This window comes from Molothrus aeneus, chromosome 1, assembly GCF_037042795.1.
Source record: "Molothrus aeneus isolate 106 chromosome 1, BPBGC_Maene_1.0, whole genome shotgun sequence".
Lineage (NCBI taxonomy): Eukaryota > Metazoa > Chordata > Aves > Passeriformes > Icteridae > Molothrus > Molothrus aeneus.
Window position 1 is genome coordinate 54,485,712 of NC_089646.1, and position 13,792 is coordinate 54,499,503.

The 13,792-nt window shown below is 36.8% G+C and overlaps 1 protein-coding gene across 1 annotated transcript in view; it reads right to left on the reverse strand.

Annotated features, from left to right (window-relative positions):
- POU6F2 (POU class 6 homeobox 2) overlaps positions 1-13,792 on the reverse strand; it is a 311,850-nt gene that overhangs the window by 9,617 nt on the left and 288,441 nt on the right. Inside the window, exon 8 of the mRNA XM_066544767.1 lies at positions 2,952-3,120. Coding sequence (XP_066400864.1) covers positions 2,952-3,120 — 169 coding nt within the window. The remainder of the gene's footprint in view (positions 1-2,951; positions 3,121-13,792) is intronic.

The following is a 13,792-nucleotide window of genomic DNA, read 5'->3' on the forward strand; positions in this document are numbered from 1 at the left end:
TTTCTTCTGATGGCTGCTAGGGAGGGTGGAGTGGCATCAGCAGGATTTGGATGCAGAGGGGGAAAAAATTAACCTTTAGTCTAAAGAAAAAAATAAGGTAGAAGAAAAAAAATTGACTTGAAGATTATTGAAGAGCAGGGATTAGAATTTGGACTGGAGGGAGAAAGGGCCTGACTGTGCTGAGTACTACTCACTGTGATAGAGGAAAAGAGAAAAGGAAAAAGAGGTGGCACTAGTGATAAAACAATATAAAGGAGGACAGAAACCACCTAATAAAAAGGTTGGTAAAAGGGTACAGATACAGTCTGGAGACAGTGACTGAGTGGGAAATGAAAGGGAAGAGAAGTTGGGTAATGATGGACTGTGAGGAAAGGACTGCAGGGAGAAAACTAGAAGAACAATAGCATGGAGGCAAAGGGAGAGTAGGTTGTGTGGAGAACAGTGTAAAGAATTAATGAGACTAGAACAAGACAAGTAGTGGAAGGAATCAAGCCTGAGAGGATCAAGTAAAAGTTCTATGTTCATTAATGTATCTCCCAGTTGTGCCCAAATTGATATTCTTGTGCCTCATACTCTACTCTCAGCCAAATCCATAAGCACAGCATGCTTATTTCAGAGCTGAACCAACAAGATGATAACAGAACTATCAGCTTTTCCATTCATTCAACACATCTCCTATTTCCAACTATGAACATAAAGATTATGTCACCATATGACTGATTTATGTTACTATTCTGCTTTTGAAACAACCTTGAAATTTATCTATGCAAAAAATGAAGCTAAAAGAATATCCTTAGAGCTGCACAAATTAGCACTCAGAAGTTACAAAGTGCTGGAGTTACAGGAGCCCACAACACAATGTACCATAGTCTTTGAGCCCTGGATTATCAGTTCTTTTTCATGTGCCTCGTTCAGTGCACAGGATGAACTGTCCTTCATTACAGATGAACTGATTGATGTATTGCCTTTTTACTTGTTCAGTGTGTGGCCCCAGACCTCTATTAAAGCTCTTCACTAAAGACATCTCCTCTTGAGCTCTTCTGGTTTCTTTAAAATCTTAATTTATTTTCTTGTGTTTCTACAAGGTGAGGGTCTTCCCCTTCTCATTCACAGAGAAGTGGACAGATATTGAGAGAAGAAGCAGTTTTGGCTACCCAGACCAAGTCAAGTAGGAAATGATTTTTTAGACTGTCTGTAAATGGTTCTTGATACAGGATGAAAGTGCACTTAAAATTGCAACTATGAGTACCGAGTTCTTCTGTAAATTAAAGTCCGGAGTCTCAAGTTGGATATTGAGGGAGCACTTGTGAAAAATCTCTTTTAAGTGATTTTCCTGCCTTGCACTGGAATTACACAGCAGACAGAAGGCTTCAGCTCCTCAGTCCTCTATTGCCTCAGGCAAGACCATCCTTCACTCTTCTATAGCCTCCTACCTCAAATGTTATGCAAACTGAGGAACAGATTAGTGAATCAGGTAAACCCTGGGACAACAGCCCACCTGTTGTGTTAGTAATTCTGATACATCCCTAGGACAATTCCACTGGGAATGCACTGAAAGAAGGATGAGAAAAAAAAAAGATGGTTGCATGATTTTAATCACAACAATATATTGTTATAATTAAATACATATTCTAAGAGGAATTGCCTACAGTTGAACAAACAGCTGTTTTTCAAGTATTTTCTAACTTTGGATGGATTTATCCTGTAATCTTAAGAGGGCTTCTTCCATGTTGCATTTATTTTAAATAAGAATGTCCAAAAGAGGAGCTAGTCTAGACTAGCTATTGAAAAATAACTCTGCACCAGCTATTTTACTCAATTTGCCCACATGGACTAGAGGTAAATTCAATGTATTTGTAATGTAAAACCTCCTCTTTGTCTTCCTTCTACAAGCATGTCTATGTGAGAAAATTTACTAGTGACAATGCAATAGCATTATAATTATATCTGTATCTATATGCAGATATTTTCATTCCAGAACAAAAGTATTCCCACTGGGAGTTACATCAGCATAATTTTACCACTATAGCTCTACTAGTAATTTCCCCATGTAAATGATCTCTGAAATAATCCAACCATGCTTTTTTCACATCTTCCCTTGCATAACAGTTTCTCCAAGCCCTTCATAAGCTTGTGTCAGTCACATATTTTTCACTACCAATATGGCACAAGCTATAGTGTTTGATTACTTAGAATATGTACATGGAGTATCATAAAAAAAGGTCATACAATCAATTGGATTTTTGCAGAAACTGTTAGTGCTTCTTATGCATCCTGTCAACCTGTGGTTTTTGCTATGTAAAGACCAAGTTAATGCTGATAGGTAATAGCAAAGACTCTCAACAGTGCAATCTGGAAGAAAGTGCTGTTCAGGTCAGCTGTTCTAATTCTAACACTGGAACTCAGTTATTTCACTGCAGTGTGCTTCTCCCTTCTCCCCAGTGTGTTCCAGTTCATTCTTGTTTAAGTGTTGAGAGCTTTTTCTGGCAAGAAAATCTCTCACTCTGGATTTGTGCACTATTAGAGTTTGTAAAATGGTTTGCTGTATCAACCAAGCAAAGAAACAAGCAGCTTAACCAAAAGTAGGAGTACCTGTTTGCCAACCAAATTCTGAGAAATGTATTTCATTATATTGACTGATTCAAAAGCTTCTAACTTCCAAAAAATGTAAACTCTTTTCAGTTATAACAATTGTCCTCATGAGTCAATTAATGGCTACTACCATTTTTATGACCATTTTCAACACTGATTAAATTTCTCAAGGCATGTTTACCTTAAGCCCCATCCATGATAACACTTAGTAATTCTCACTGGTGAGAGTCGACTATTTTGCAATATACAATCTACTATATTAAAAAAAAACCAAAAGGAGGGAAAGCAGATTTGAAAACTCAGCAGTGAGGAGAACAAACAGAAGGGAGAATTCAGGAGAGCCAGGGAGCAATACTTACTGCTGACTAACTGGCCAACACTCAAAGCTGAAGAGGAGGAGGATGAGGAGGAAGAAGAGGAAGCCTGACGCACTGGGCTTTGAGACATAGATGCTTGACTGTGAGCCAAATGCAGGAGATTGGATTGTGAAGCTGCTTGTCCCACTTGCGTCTGGGAAGGCTGATGGAGCTACATGTTAAAATGTAAAAATAGGTATTTAGAAAGTGAAGCAATAATAGGAAACTTGCAATGCACCATCTCACCCATCTACTTCTGGGGAACAAATCACATAGGAGCATTAAACACCATGGGCTTTATTCATGTTGCAGGAGAAATCTGAGCTGCTTAGAATATTTTCTAATTAGAAGGTAAATAATTTTTTTGTAATGGGTGATAAGGGACCTATGACATTACATAAGGATTCTGATTTATTAAATACATATCCTTACCTGTTTTCTGACTCATGAAACCAAACTTTTATTCCCTACATGGATTCTTATAGAAATCAGGATTGTTTCACAGAGGTCCTTTCATATTGCAGGACCAGGGCCAAGAAGAATGGGAATGGGGAAGAGGATATAAACTGAGCAAAAATCCCTTTCCTACAGGAATCAGTGATTTGTTTTATGACATCATAGCTGCCAAACAAACAAAAATCATGGGAACAGATAAGTTGTCTTTGACTAAAACACACACAAAAATTTCTGAGCTCTATCCACATCAAGACTATATCCAGTATGACATATGTGAAAAGTCTAGTAAGTATGGTAGATGCAAATGATACATGAATTGACTTTCCAAATTTTTTAAACAAATATTACAAGACTGTAGTCTTTGTTTGTTTACTAGGGGAATACATCAATCCATTCTGCCTATAATATGTTTTCATGTGGCATTGAAATCTAGGAACATTCTCTGGTACTGATTTTCACATAAAACTCTCAGAAAATTTGAAGGGCAGTCTCTCTACAAAATAAAGGCACACAATGGACTTTACAGTTTTGAATTGAATTCTAGTAGTCCAGTACAATCTTTTCAGAGCATAAGAATACCGTAATACAGGTCTGATACACTCTAGTGACTGCTGCTTATTATACCTTTATTTTATGTTATTCTTGATATTGATCAAAAAAATCATAAAATTATTCTAAAAAGGCTTCACTTCACTGCAGCTGTTATCTGCATTTTCTACAAGGAAAAAGATAAAGGTCTATGTGGCCTTGCTTGAAGTCAGTAATTAAAATCTATTTCTTGAATGCTAAGGAGTATGAGGTTTTCTCTTTTGATATCTAACTGAAAAAATGACTTTAGAAAAGGAGTGACACTCACACATTAGTGACACTCAAATTATATGTATTATCCTCCCAGCACACATAGAAATGTCTGATGCTAAGTAGACAACAAATTGTATAAAACTGTAGATAAAGGTATCTGTTCACATTCAAGATGACACTTTCTGTGGAATATATATGAACTATTTTAATGACAATATTCCTGTTAGAGTCTGTTAAGAATGGAAAAACTTCAATCTCTTTTTCCACCTTCTACATGGAATAATATAACAGAAAATGAAGGAAGAAACTTTGATTTAACCTTTAATAAATATTAAAGTTATATAATTAGGTATAATTATTTTTTACTTATAATTTATATAATTAAGTCTAATTATTTATCTGGCCAGTTTTAGTGTATTCTGACTTCCTTGTGGATTAATAAAAAAGGCATTTTGTTATATGTAGGATTTTTTTTTTCTCAAGTACATTAACAAAATATAACTGGAACTTTAACAAGGGGATAACAGTTGAGAAGCTGATTAAAAGGCTTCCAGTTTTCAGACTCATGCAAGGAGTGAGCATCTTAAAAAAATTCTCTAACAGCTGGATTTTATCTACAGAGAACTCCCAACTCAGATAGTACTTTTATAATATCTTCTCTTAAGGAAACATACCACTCTAAGGGCTGGCCTCTTTTGAACACTGAAGAAGTGGACTGCCTGCCCATGCATTATATCCACATCATATCCTGACTGCAGCTCTTAGAAACAGGCAGGTGTTTGGTGTCTGGGTCTGTTGTCTGAGGGAATCTCTGTCAAAACCAAAGATTTCAGCGCAGGCAAGGGAAGATAAGTACTGTATTTAGATGAGTTAGATCCTTTACACTATGTGGAACAGTCTAAGAGATGTTAGTGCTTATCTGTGAGGATGCAAGAACAAATGCAGCAGCTACCTTTAAAGAGAAAGATCTGCAAAATTATAGGCCAGTCAACTAAATTTCAACCACAGTAAACTACTGAAGAAAATAATCAAACAATTTGTAAGCACTTGCAAGAAAACAAGGTAGCAACAGACAACTTGGATTGCAGAAACAAACTGTGTCAAACCAATCTGATCTCCCTCTAAGACAGGGTAATTGGCCTTGTGGACCAGGAAAAAGCAGTAGGTGGTTTGACTTTACAAGTGTCTTGATACTCCCTCATGTGACATTCTTTATAATCTAAGGAAGCATAGTTTAGGTGAAATTGCTGCAGAATGAATGCCAAAATATTTGGAAAGCAAAACTGAGGATGAAGTAAGTATCTGTGGAGAAAAAAATGGGCATGCATGGTGCTTCACAGAAGTCTGTCCTCATTCAACACTACTCAATATTTTCTTAATGACCTGGATGATGGAGCAGAGAACACCTTTACTAAATTTACATGTTGATGACATGCTGGGAGGAAATTTTGACAGGCTGGATTAAAGATTAGGAATCAAAATGTTTCTGTGCTTTGAACATACTGGCTGCAAACCTGTGGTGTTGCAAAAGTGAAGCAAAGGCAGCTCCCATACCAAGACATGTTAGTGGGAGTGATGTCTGCAGTGCATGTGAAATGCATCTTTTCTACTGAGCCCTGCAAAGACCTCTGCAGAGGAGGATGCCATGTCCACAGCTAGGTGCTAGACTGCATTAAAATCTAGACCAACTAGAGTTAAATAATTAGAATGGCTAAAGGCCTGGGAGTTAACTGAGGCTTATGAAGGCACCTGTAATGAACTGGTCATGTTTAATCTAAAGGAGGGAAGACCAAATGGGATATGATGCCTGTTTTGAATATAGGCATAGCTAATGAAAAGAGGACATAATTATTCTGTCTTTTATTCATTTTATAATGGGCCTAGTTATTTGGAAGGTTCAAATTAGATGTTGGGAAAAGCTATCTAACATGGTAGTGAAACACTGGCAGATTACTGGTGGAATCTGTGGGTTTCTATGAATGTAGTTAGGACCAAATTAACTAAAAACTGGAATAGTTACTCCAGGTTGGACTGGATAATCTCTTGAACCTTGATCTTCCACCCATAATTTTTTTTTATTCTACACCATTTCCCATCAGTATTTCTCAGGGAGAAAGCAAATCCAACAATTTCCAGCTATGTTACAACATAGTCACTGAACAGTTCAACTACTGAGCACTTCCACAGTGAATCTGAAGCTCTAGAATGAGAGGGCACTCTGCATTTTTCAGCTCTGCATGAAAGGCATGCACAAAGTCAGAGTCACTATGTAGTGTGTGCATAATATGATGGTTGAGTCTAGAAAGTGTTTAAGTCTCTGCACATGTTTTGTACTATGCATATATTTTTAAAGTAACTGGAATACTCAGAAGCTTGGCAACTTTCTTATTAAAGGTCCAGAAATATTTAAACAAATGTAAGAAATTCTCATAATTAGGTTGGGCATAAAGGAATATGGCTAGTGAAGTTTGGATTCATAGTTACCTTAAGTAAGGTAACAGCAATATATAAGGGATATTTAGAGGTTGGATTCTAACACACTGCTTGTGAGGGAGAAGTGAGCAATGGGGTCGAAGAGGCTGAAGAATCACCTTAAGACCTGACCAAAGACTGAGGGAGGATTCCATCTTTAACTCCCTACATTATTTCCAGCATACCCTCTGCTTTACAGTAGATTATGTTAAGCTGTAAATGTCCTGCTTAAAAAAGAGTGATTGTTATCTATGGCTTGAAATTGCATCAAAATACTCTCTATTTTCATCCAGTATAATTTCCACTCCAGAACTAGCCTTAAGAAGAGACAACGATTAGATTATGAATTAGATTCTAGATGACAGAATCAATTTGTACTTGCAATAGCTGACTTTTCTCAATTTTGGACACGTATGTATGATATGAATTATATTTATGACTGTTGTGCATTTTCCATCCAAAGACAGAAGGAGGCACAGAAATTACAGAAACACTTGCTGTAAGTGCCTTTCTTTGTAAGTGGATATAGGAGACTTGCCAGAATGATGACTGTATGGAACTGTGATCTGTATCTGGCAGGAATATGTGTAGGCACACTACACCTAGTGGGATGAAGTGAATATGAGAAGGGAAAAGTGCTTCATAATACTTTATAAGAATAAACTGAAAACTGCGAAGGGCCTTATTTGTATTTCTTTTATACAAGCTTTACATATTGCTTTCAACAGTGAAGTTAGTATTGACTGATAAATGCAGAGGTAAAGAATTAGTTAGGTCTGTAAGACTGAATTTTGTTCTTAAATTATCTAGGGTATCCCTATGCTTGGGATGGTTGACTGGAGTTCTGTGTTAAAGGGCTTATGAGATCAGGGATGTTGTTTTCTGCATCCAGAAAGCTGCATAAAAGTGATAGGGTAACAAGGTATTTAGCATAAAATAAGGAAAGATAAAGAAACTAAGTGGAAATCTAGAAAATTTTTGATGGAACATTGCCCTGTATCATAACAGAGTTGCTACTTGGTTTTATGGAGAGTCTGGACAAACAGCAAGGGTGAAATACGGACTTAATGGAAAGCAGAAGAAAATAATGAATTAAAATTTCAGTAAGGAAAGCTAGGGTCAGGCATCAAGAAGACATTTAGAGCACTAAGTAGAGGTGCCTAGATTGCCTAGGGAGCCTCCATCACTGAAGATTTTAAAGAACAAGCTAGACGAACATCTGTCAAGAATGATACAGGGACACCTGATCCTGCCTAGTGGGAGGAGACAAAGTACATGACCTCTTCAGGTCCTTTCCAGTGCTATTTTTCTATGATTCTTGAAAAGGGAATCTAAGAGATAAGGAAACACAACAAATTAGAGGAGACACAGGCGAAATAGACAACTATTAGAAGAAGGGCAGAAGAGATGAAACTAAAAGGAGTGGTACAAAGAGCAAGAAATGCATCTTAAGTAATCCCCTTTATGTTAATGATTTTCAATTTTTTCTGATGGGAAATATGGACATTAACTCTCAAAGACTAAAGTCCATGGAAGGTTTGAAAAATAAGTATCTTGATATAAAAAAGACATTCCAAAACACTTCAAAATTGCAGGATAATGCCTTATAGTAGTAGTAGTTTAAGTGTTTCGTGCTTCTATTTTCTTGTAAATGGAGTCCTCTGCCCTGTAAACATTTCCTAGAATACATTTGATTTTGAGAAAGAGTAATGGCATGCTGAGGACACTGCATGATTCAAGAGCACAATGGCAGATGAAGTCTGTTTTTAAACAGACTGCATGAGCAGGCATGGGCTTCAAAGATGTTTCCTTAAATCTTCTAGCAATTGGAAAGAACAAGTTAATACACATATCCCCATCCTTCATGCCAAATCCCTTTCACAGTCAGCTGTGCCAGAGTATGTTACAAATACTGTACCCCCTCATCCTAATTTAGGTTACTCAAATAAATTCAAGTAACTGCGTATATGAAACTGAATACGAAAGATACTTGATACCTAATAAGCATCCTCTCTCCCAGTATAGTACAATATAGTATAGTACATATAGCATAAAAGGTGTTTGTACATACTGCTTAGACTGACAAAATAGCTACATTTGGAAACTAATATAGAAAATATCCTTAGGTTCACACTGGCTGTGTACATACTCTGCCCAAAATGAAGACTGTTCTGGACATAACTGGGGGCAGGACTTTGACACCATCTGCTGAAGTTCTTTCAAAGCCTTTCTATTGAATCACAACTACTTTCAAAGCACACTGTAATTGAAAGTCTTTCAAATTGTTAAATGAGTTTGGGAATATAGCTGGACTTGTGTAAAAGATTTAATTTTATATGCAAATGAGGTGCATAAATAATTTTTTTACCCCTATCAGGAAGTAGATAATGTCAATATAACAACAATATTATTGACAATACACTAATCACTGATTATAAATTACTTATCACTTAATAATGTTAATTAATAATGTAAATATTACAATAGTATTATAATAACGGTTTTAAATGTGCAAGTGCATAATTCAAAGGTAACCCTCCTTTTCCTACAGTGAACAGCACTGCATGCTTTCTGTGCCTCAGTTGCTTAGAATGACAGCTAATGTAGTGACATCATACTATTCCCAATGGTTTGGTGCAGTTATATCAATGGTTTTTGAGATATCCTTCTCCTACAGGTGCTGATGCCACAAAGAAAACTGGTCAGGAAAAGATGGAAGCTACAAGTCAATGTCATGCTGTGGCATGGAAAGTCTGATGTAGTCCCTTGTAGTAGTAAGTAGTCTAGTAATCTTGACTTTCAAAATTCTAGCAATTTATCCATAGATGAAATAGAGTTATGCAATGATGATGGTAAAGGAAAAGAGAAAGAAGCGAGAAAAATTGTCACCCTCATCACTGAAAGTCATATAAGAAGCAAAAGAAAAACAAAATTGAATTGAGACAACACAGTTTAGTGACTATATTGAAACAGAGAAAAAAGAGTGCATTTCTCATAAAACAAGACAGCATCAAAGCTATAGGAGCATTGCAGAGAGGAAATGATTGAGAGCTGGTTAGATTTAAACAGGAGAGAATAACAAGGGATTGCATGGAGTTGTGATAACAGGATGATAGGGAGTTTGTGGCAGGTTGAGACTGCAGAAAGGGAACATCTAACGTGAAATTTGGCAAGCAGATGTACAAGAATCACCATAGACCCATCTGAGAGGCATCTATGTCTTTTCAACAGTTAATCTGGAGCATGATGGCCAATGACAACAAAGATGGGGAACTGAAAATGTAGGAAAATACTACCTACTAGCTCATTTTACTGTGTTAGAATTGGCAGAAGCCCAAAGCTGGTCGTGCTGTAAGACACGATGAAGTACGAAAAATTCTGTCAGGTATTGTGGATACAACAAGACTGAGGACAACTGGGACTACAGTCCTGATTTAATGAATCTAGTATGTAGAAAGAAAGAGTCAGGCAAAAGTGAGATGGGAACCCACTTTATGTGGTACACCAGAGAACAACAGAATGTCCAGAAGTTGCTTCTGTATGGGAAAGAAAATAGTTATGAAAACACCAATTATTAGGAAAGCTGTTTAGGAAATTCATAAACAAGAATGTGTTTGAACCCCAGTGATCATTAGCAGCTGGATTTTTCTCAGTCAATTTTCCTCACCGTAGAATTATTTGAAAATCTTCAAATAGCTACCCTAGCCCTCTCTCATGTCAATGGTAACAATGGATATCCTAAGATACCTATTAGAGATCCAACCTATCCAAAAACTTTTCTATTTTGGTATCTTGAGTTTTCCACTGGACATGCATATGTCTTCCTTGTCTATGTCTATGCAGGAAATCCAGTTAACTAGCTTACACCAGATACCTAACTCCTTATGGCTAAGTTAAGCAAGGTGCACACTTTCCTAAATTTTATAAGACGGCAGTTCATGGTTCAAGTTCAGCTGTGCTGGCGTAAAGGTTTTGTTGTTAGTGATATGAAAGAACACCTTGAAACAAATTTCTCAAATCTGATAACGAATGACAATGCAAACAAATTTTTACAACAAATTCATCTTTTCTCATAAACAATGCACCCTTAGCCATGCAACCTATATTTTGACAAAATTCCTCTTGAGGAGCATGGAGGACGTGCAGAAATTAAACTTATCAGATAGTCTTCTATTATGGGACATGAAAAGCTTATAAAGCAAGAAACATAAAATTAGAGAATTTTATTATTTCTTTTTCAAGAAAGAAGACTACAAGTAAAAAACAATGGATTTACACCAAATTTTTGAAATATTTTAGCAGCCAGCAAGGAAATATGGTGAATAATGGTAAAGTGGCATCTGCAGGAAGAACACATGAATTTCTTCAGTTAGTACAAAATACCATGAAAAACTTACAAATCCTGTTTGGAGCATGCCAGGAGAGCATTTTGACAGGTAGGGGATCAGTGCAAAGTGATTCACATCAAAAGGAACCATTTTAGTGATACACATGAAAATGATCAGGGAAGCAAAGATATATAATGATGGATACATCTGCTCATTAAGTAAAACTGTTCCATGAACAGAGATAGAAAAAAGCAGGAAGTTAGGCTGTACTGAGATAACGAAAGAAAATAATGCTGAAAATAATATCATGTTATGTAAAACAGGGATGCATCCTCCCTGTGACCATGGCATTCAGTTCTGATCAAAAAATCTTGAAGAGTGTGGAAATGGCTAAGCAAAAATTATTAAAGGCAAAAAAACCCTTGTTTATGAACAGAGATAAAAAGGATACTGAATAAAACAGGAGTGCAAACAACTTTAGAAAGCCTGCTTTAGAAAGCCATTGCAATTTCTAGGAGAATTCTTGGTGCTCCTTAGATTAGCAAAATGTTGGAAATAGTAAAATATCTGAAGTTTTACCTACTTGGTGTAATTTGAAGAGGAACGATACCTACTGTGGGTAGTTTAAAGAACATAAATCAAACCCATTTATTTATACTTAAATACAGGAAGAATAGGACTACATCAGACTTGCTAGTGTACATTGAAAAGCAACCTATTTACAGTGCAGAAAAAGAAGCACCACTTTACGCTGCATGTGAGTATTCTATGAACTCATTTCCATTAGGAGACATTCTGGTTTTAGTCTGTCAAGTCTGAAAAAGTTGTATGAATAAATAACACATATAGTCTACCTAAGTAAAGCTGACTAACAATATCTGAGGCATTTAAGTCTTCAGTCATCAGGGAAAAAGTAAGTACTAGCATGCATTACTTAGCAACTGGAACAGTTTACAAAGGCTCAATTATTGTGACTCAGCTAACAAGCTGCAGCTCAGTATCATTGCTCTTTTTCTCCTTCAGTATCTAAGATTCCAAGGAAGTGACAAGTTGAAAGCTAAACTAGGACTATCTGTAACTGGAACATTTTTACTACATTATTTATTTCCTGCATTTATTTCTTCAAGACATGCTAAAAACTTTCCCCAAACTTGTGTTGTAATCTTTCCCCCTGCTGAAGCTTCCTTCATCAAGTTAGAAGACACCAAATACTGTGTGACACCATTTTCAAAAATATTTTGAATTCCTGCTGAGCCCTCTGATTTGAAGCACTCACTGAGTTCTTTTGAAAATGTTATTTTAAACCTTATGACTTAATATGCTATCATTGGCCAAACACTACAGTTAATCTAAATCTCTGCACAGGCAAAAAAAAAACCCCAGGATCTCCTTAAACTTCGAGCAAATCAATTCACTTTCCAAATGATACAACAGTTTGTATAGTACCAGCTCAATTGTTTTTCGCTGTCCATCAGCATTATTTCTATGAGGAATCTAGCTCTCATGCACCTTTTGTGCTCCCATTGAAATTCATGACAAAATTTTCTCTGACTTCTTTCAGTAAAACCAGAAGAGCCAGTAGAGGGAGCACAAATACATTGAAATAATTTTCTGTAGTTCCTATAAAAACAATAACCTAAACCGATATATTTTTTCATATAGTATTTACACTACATTTTTTTCCCTCCCTGATCAAAAATACTGTCTTGATTAGACTTCAAGAAAAGCTGATTCAAGGTTAGGAGAATGTGTTGTTTGGTGGCCCTTCTTGCAACCCTGGCACCTCAGGACTCCATGTGAAAAAGAGGCAGGAGCTGAACCCTGTGAAAATAGTATTGGCAAAATGTTTTCTACCTCCATAGCACTGCTGGGCAGATCAGCTTAATGGGGATCATCTTTGGCTCTGGGACATAATCTGTTCTCTGCTGACTGATATTTTTGCCAGCTGATCCCTGCACATGAGCACACAGGTTGGGCAAACAAGTATAGTACAGTATGATGTGGCTAAACAGCGCTCTCTGCTTTGCACCCCTGCTCATTCAGGAAGCTTCAGCTTTCACAGTTCATTCCTTTATGTGAGCCCAGTCCCACGAGCTGTGCAGAAAATGTTACACCTCTGTATCCTCTCTGCCCACTGACACTACTGGCAGACATTGCCTGGAGAAAGTTGCTTTGCTGCAGAACTCAGAAGGCGAGTTGCCCTGCATGTGAAAATGTCTCAGGCAATAATACACGTCCTTTATCCTCCTATTTACACTTAAATTTCATAAGTTTCAAATGGGATCTCAGGATTGCTATGATTTTTGAGTGCTTCCCCCATAACAGAGGAAAAGATCTAATCCCTTCAGGGGACTGGCTCAAAAACACCCATCCCACGCATCTCCAGGAAACCAAATGTGAACTGCTGAGTTTCATATTTCATTGTCAGGCTTTCCTGTGGTGGAAAACATGGAGCCTGCCCTCAGATCCATTCAGCTTTGTTTGAAACCATGAATATGCAACCATTGCAAAAGCATTTGCCAGTAGTGCAAGTACACTCCCCTTAAAGAAAATAGAGTTATATAAATGATAAGTGCTTTGAAAAATGCCCATGCTACATACTACAGAGGATAGGATGGGGAAAAAGCAGGTAACCAATGGGATGTAAAATGTTTTCAGAACAAACAAAAAAGTGACGTTAGAGATCCATAGGTTCTCTACTTCTAAATTAAAAAAAAAAAAAAAAGAAAAGAATAAATCATCAGTTTGGAATTCAGGTGGCCTGGGATACTCAGCAGCATACAAGAA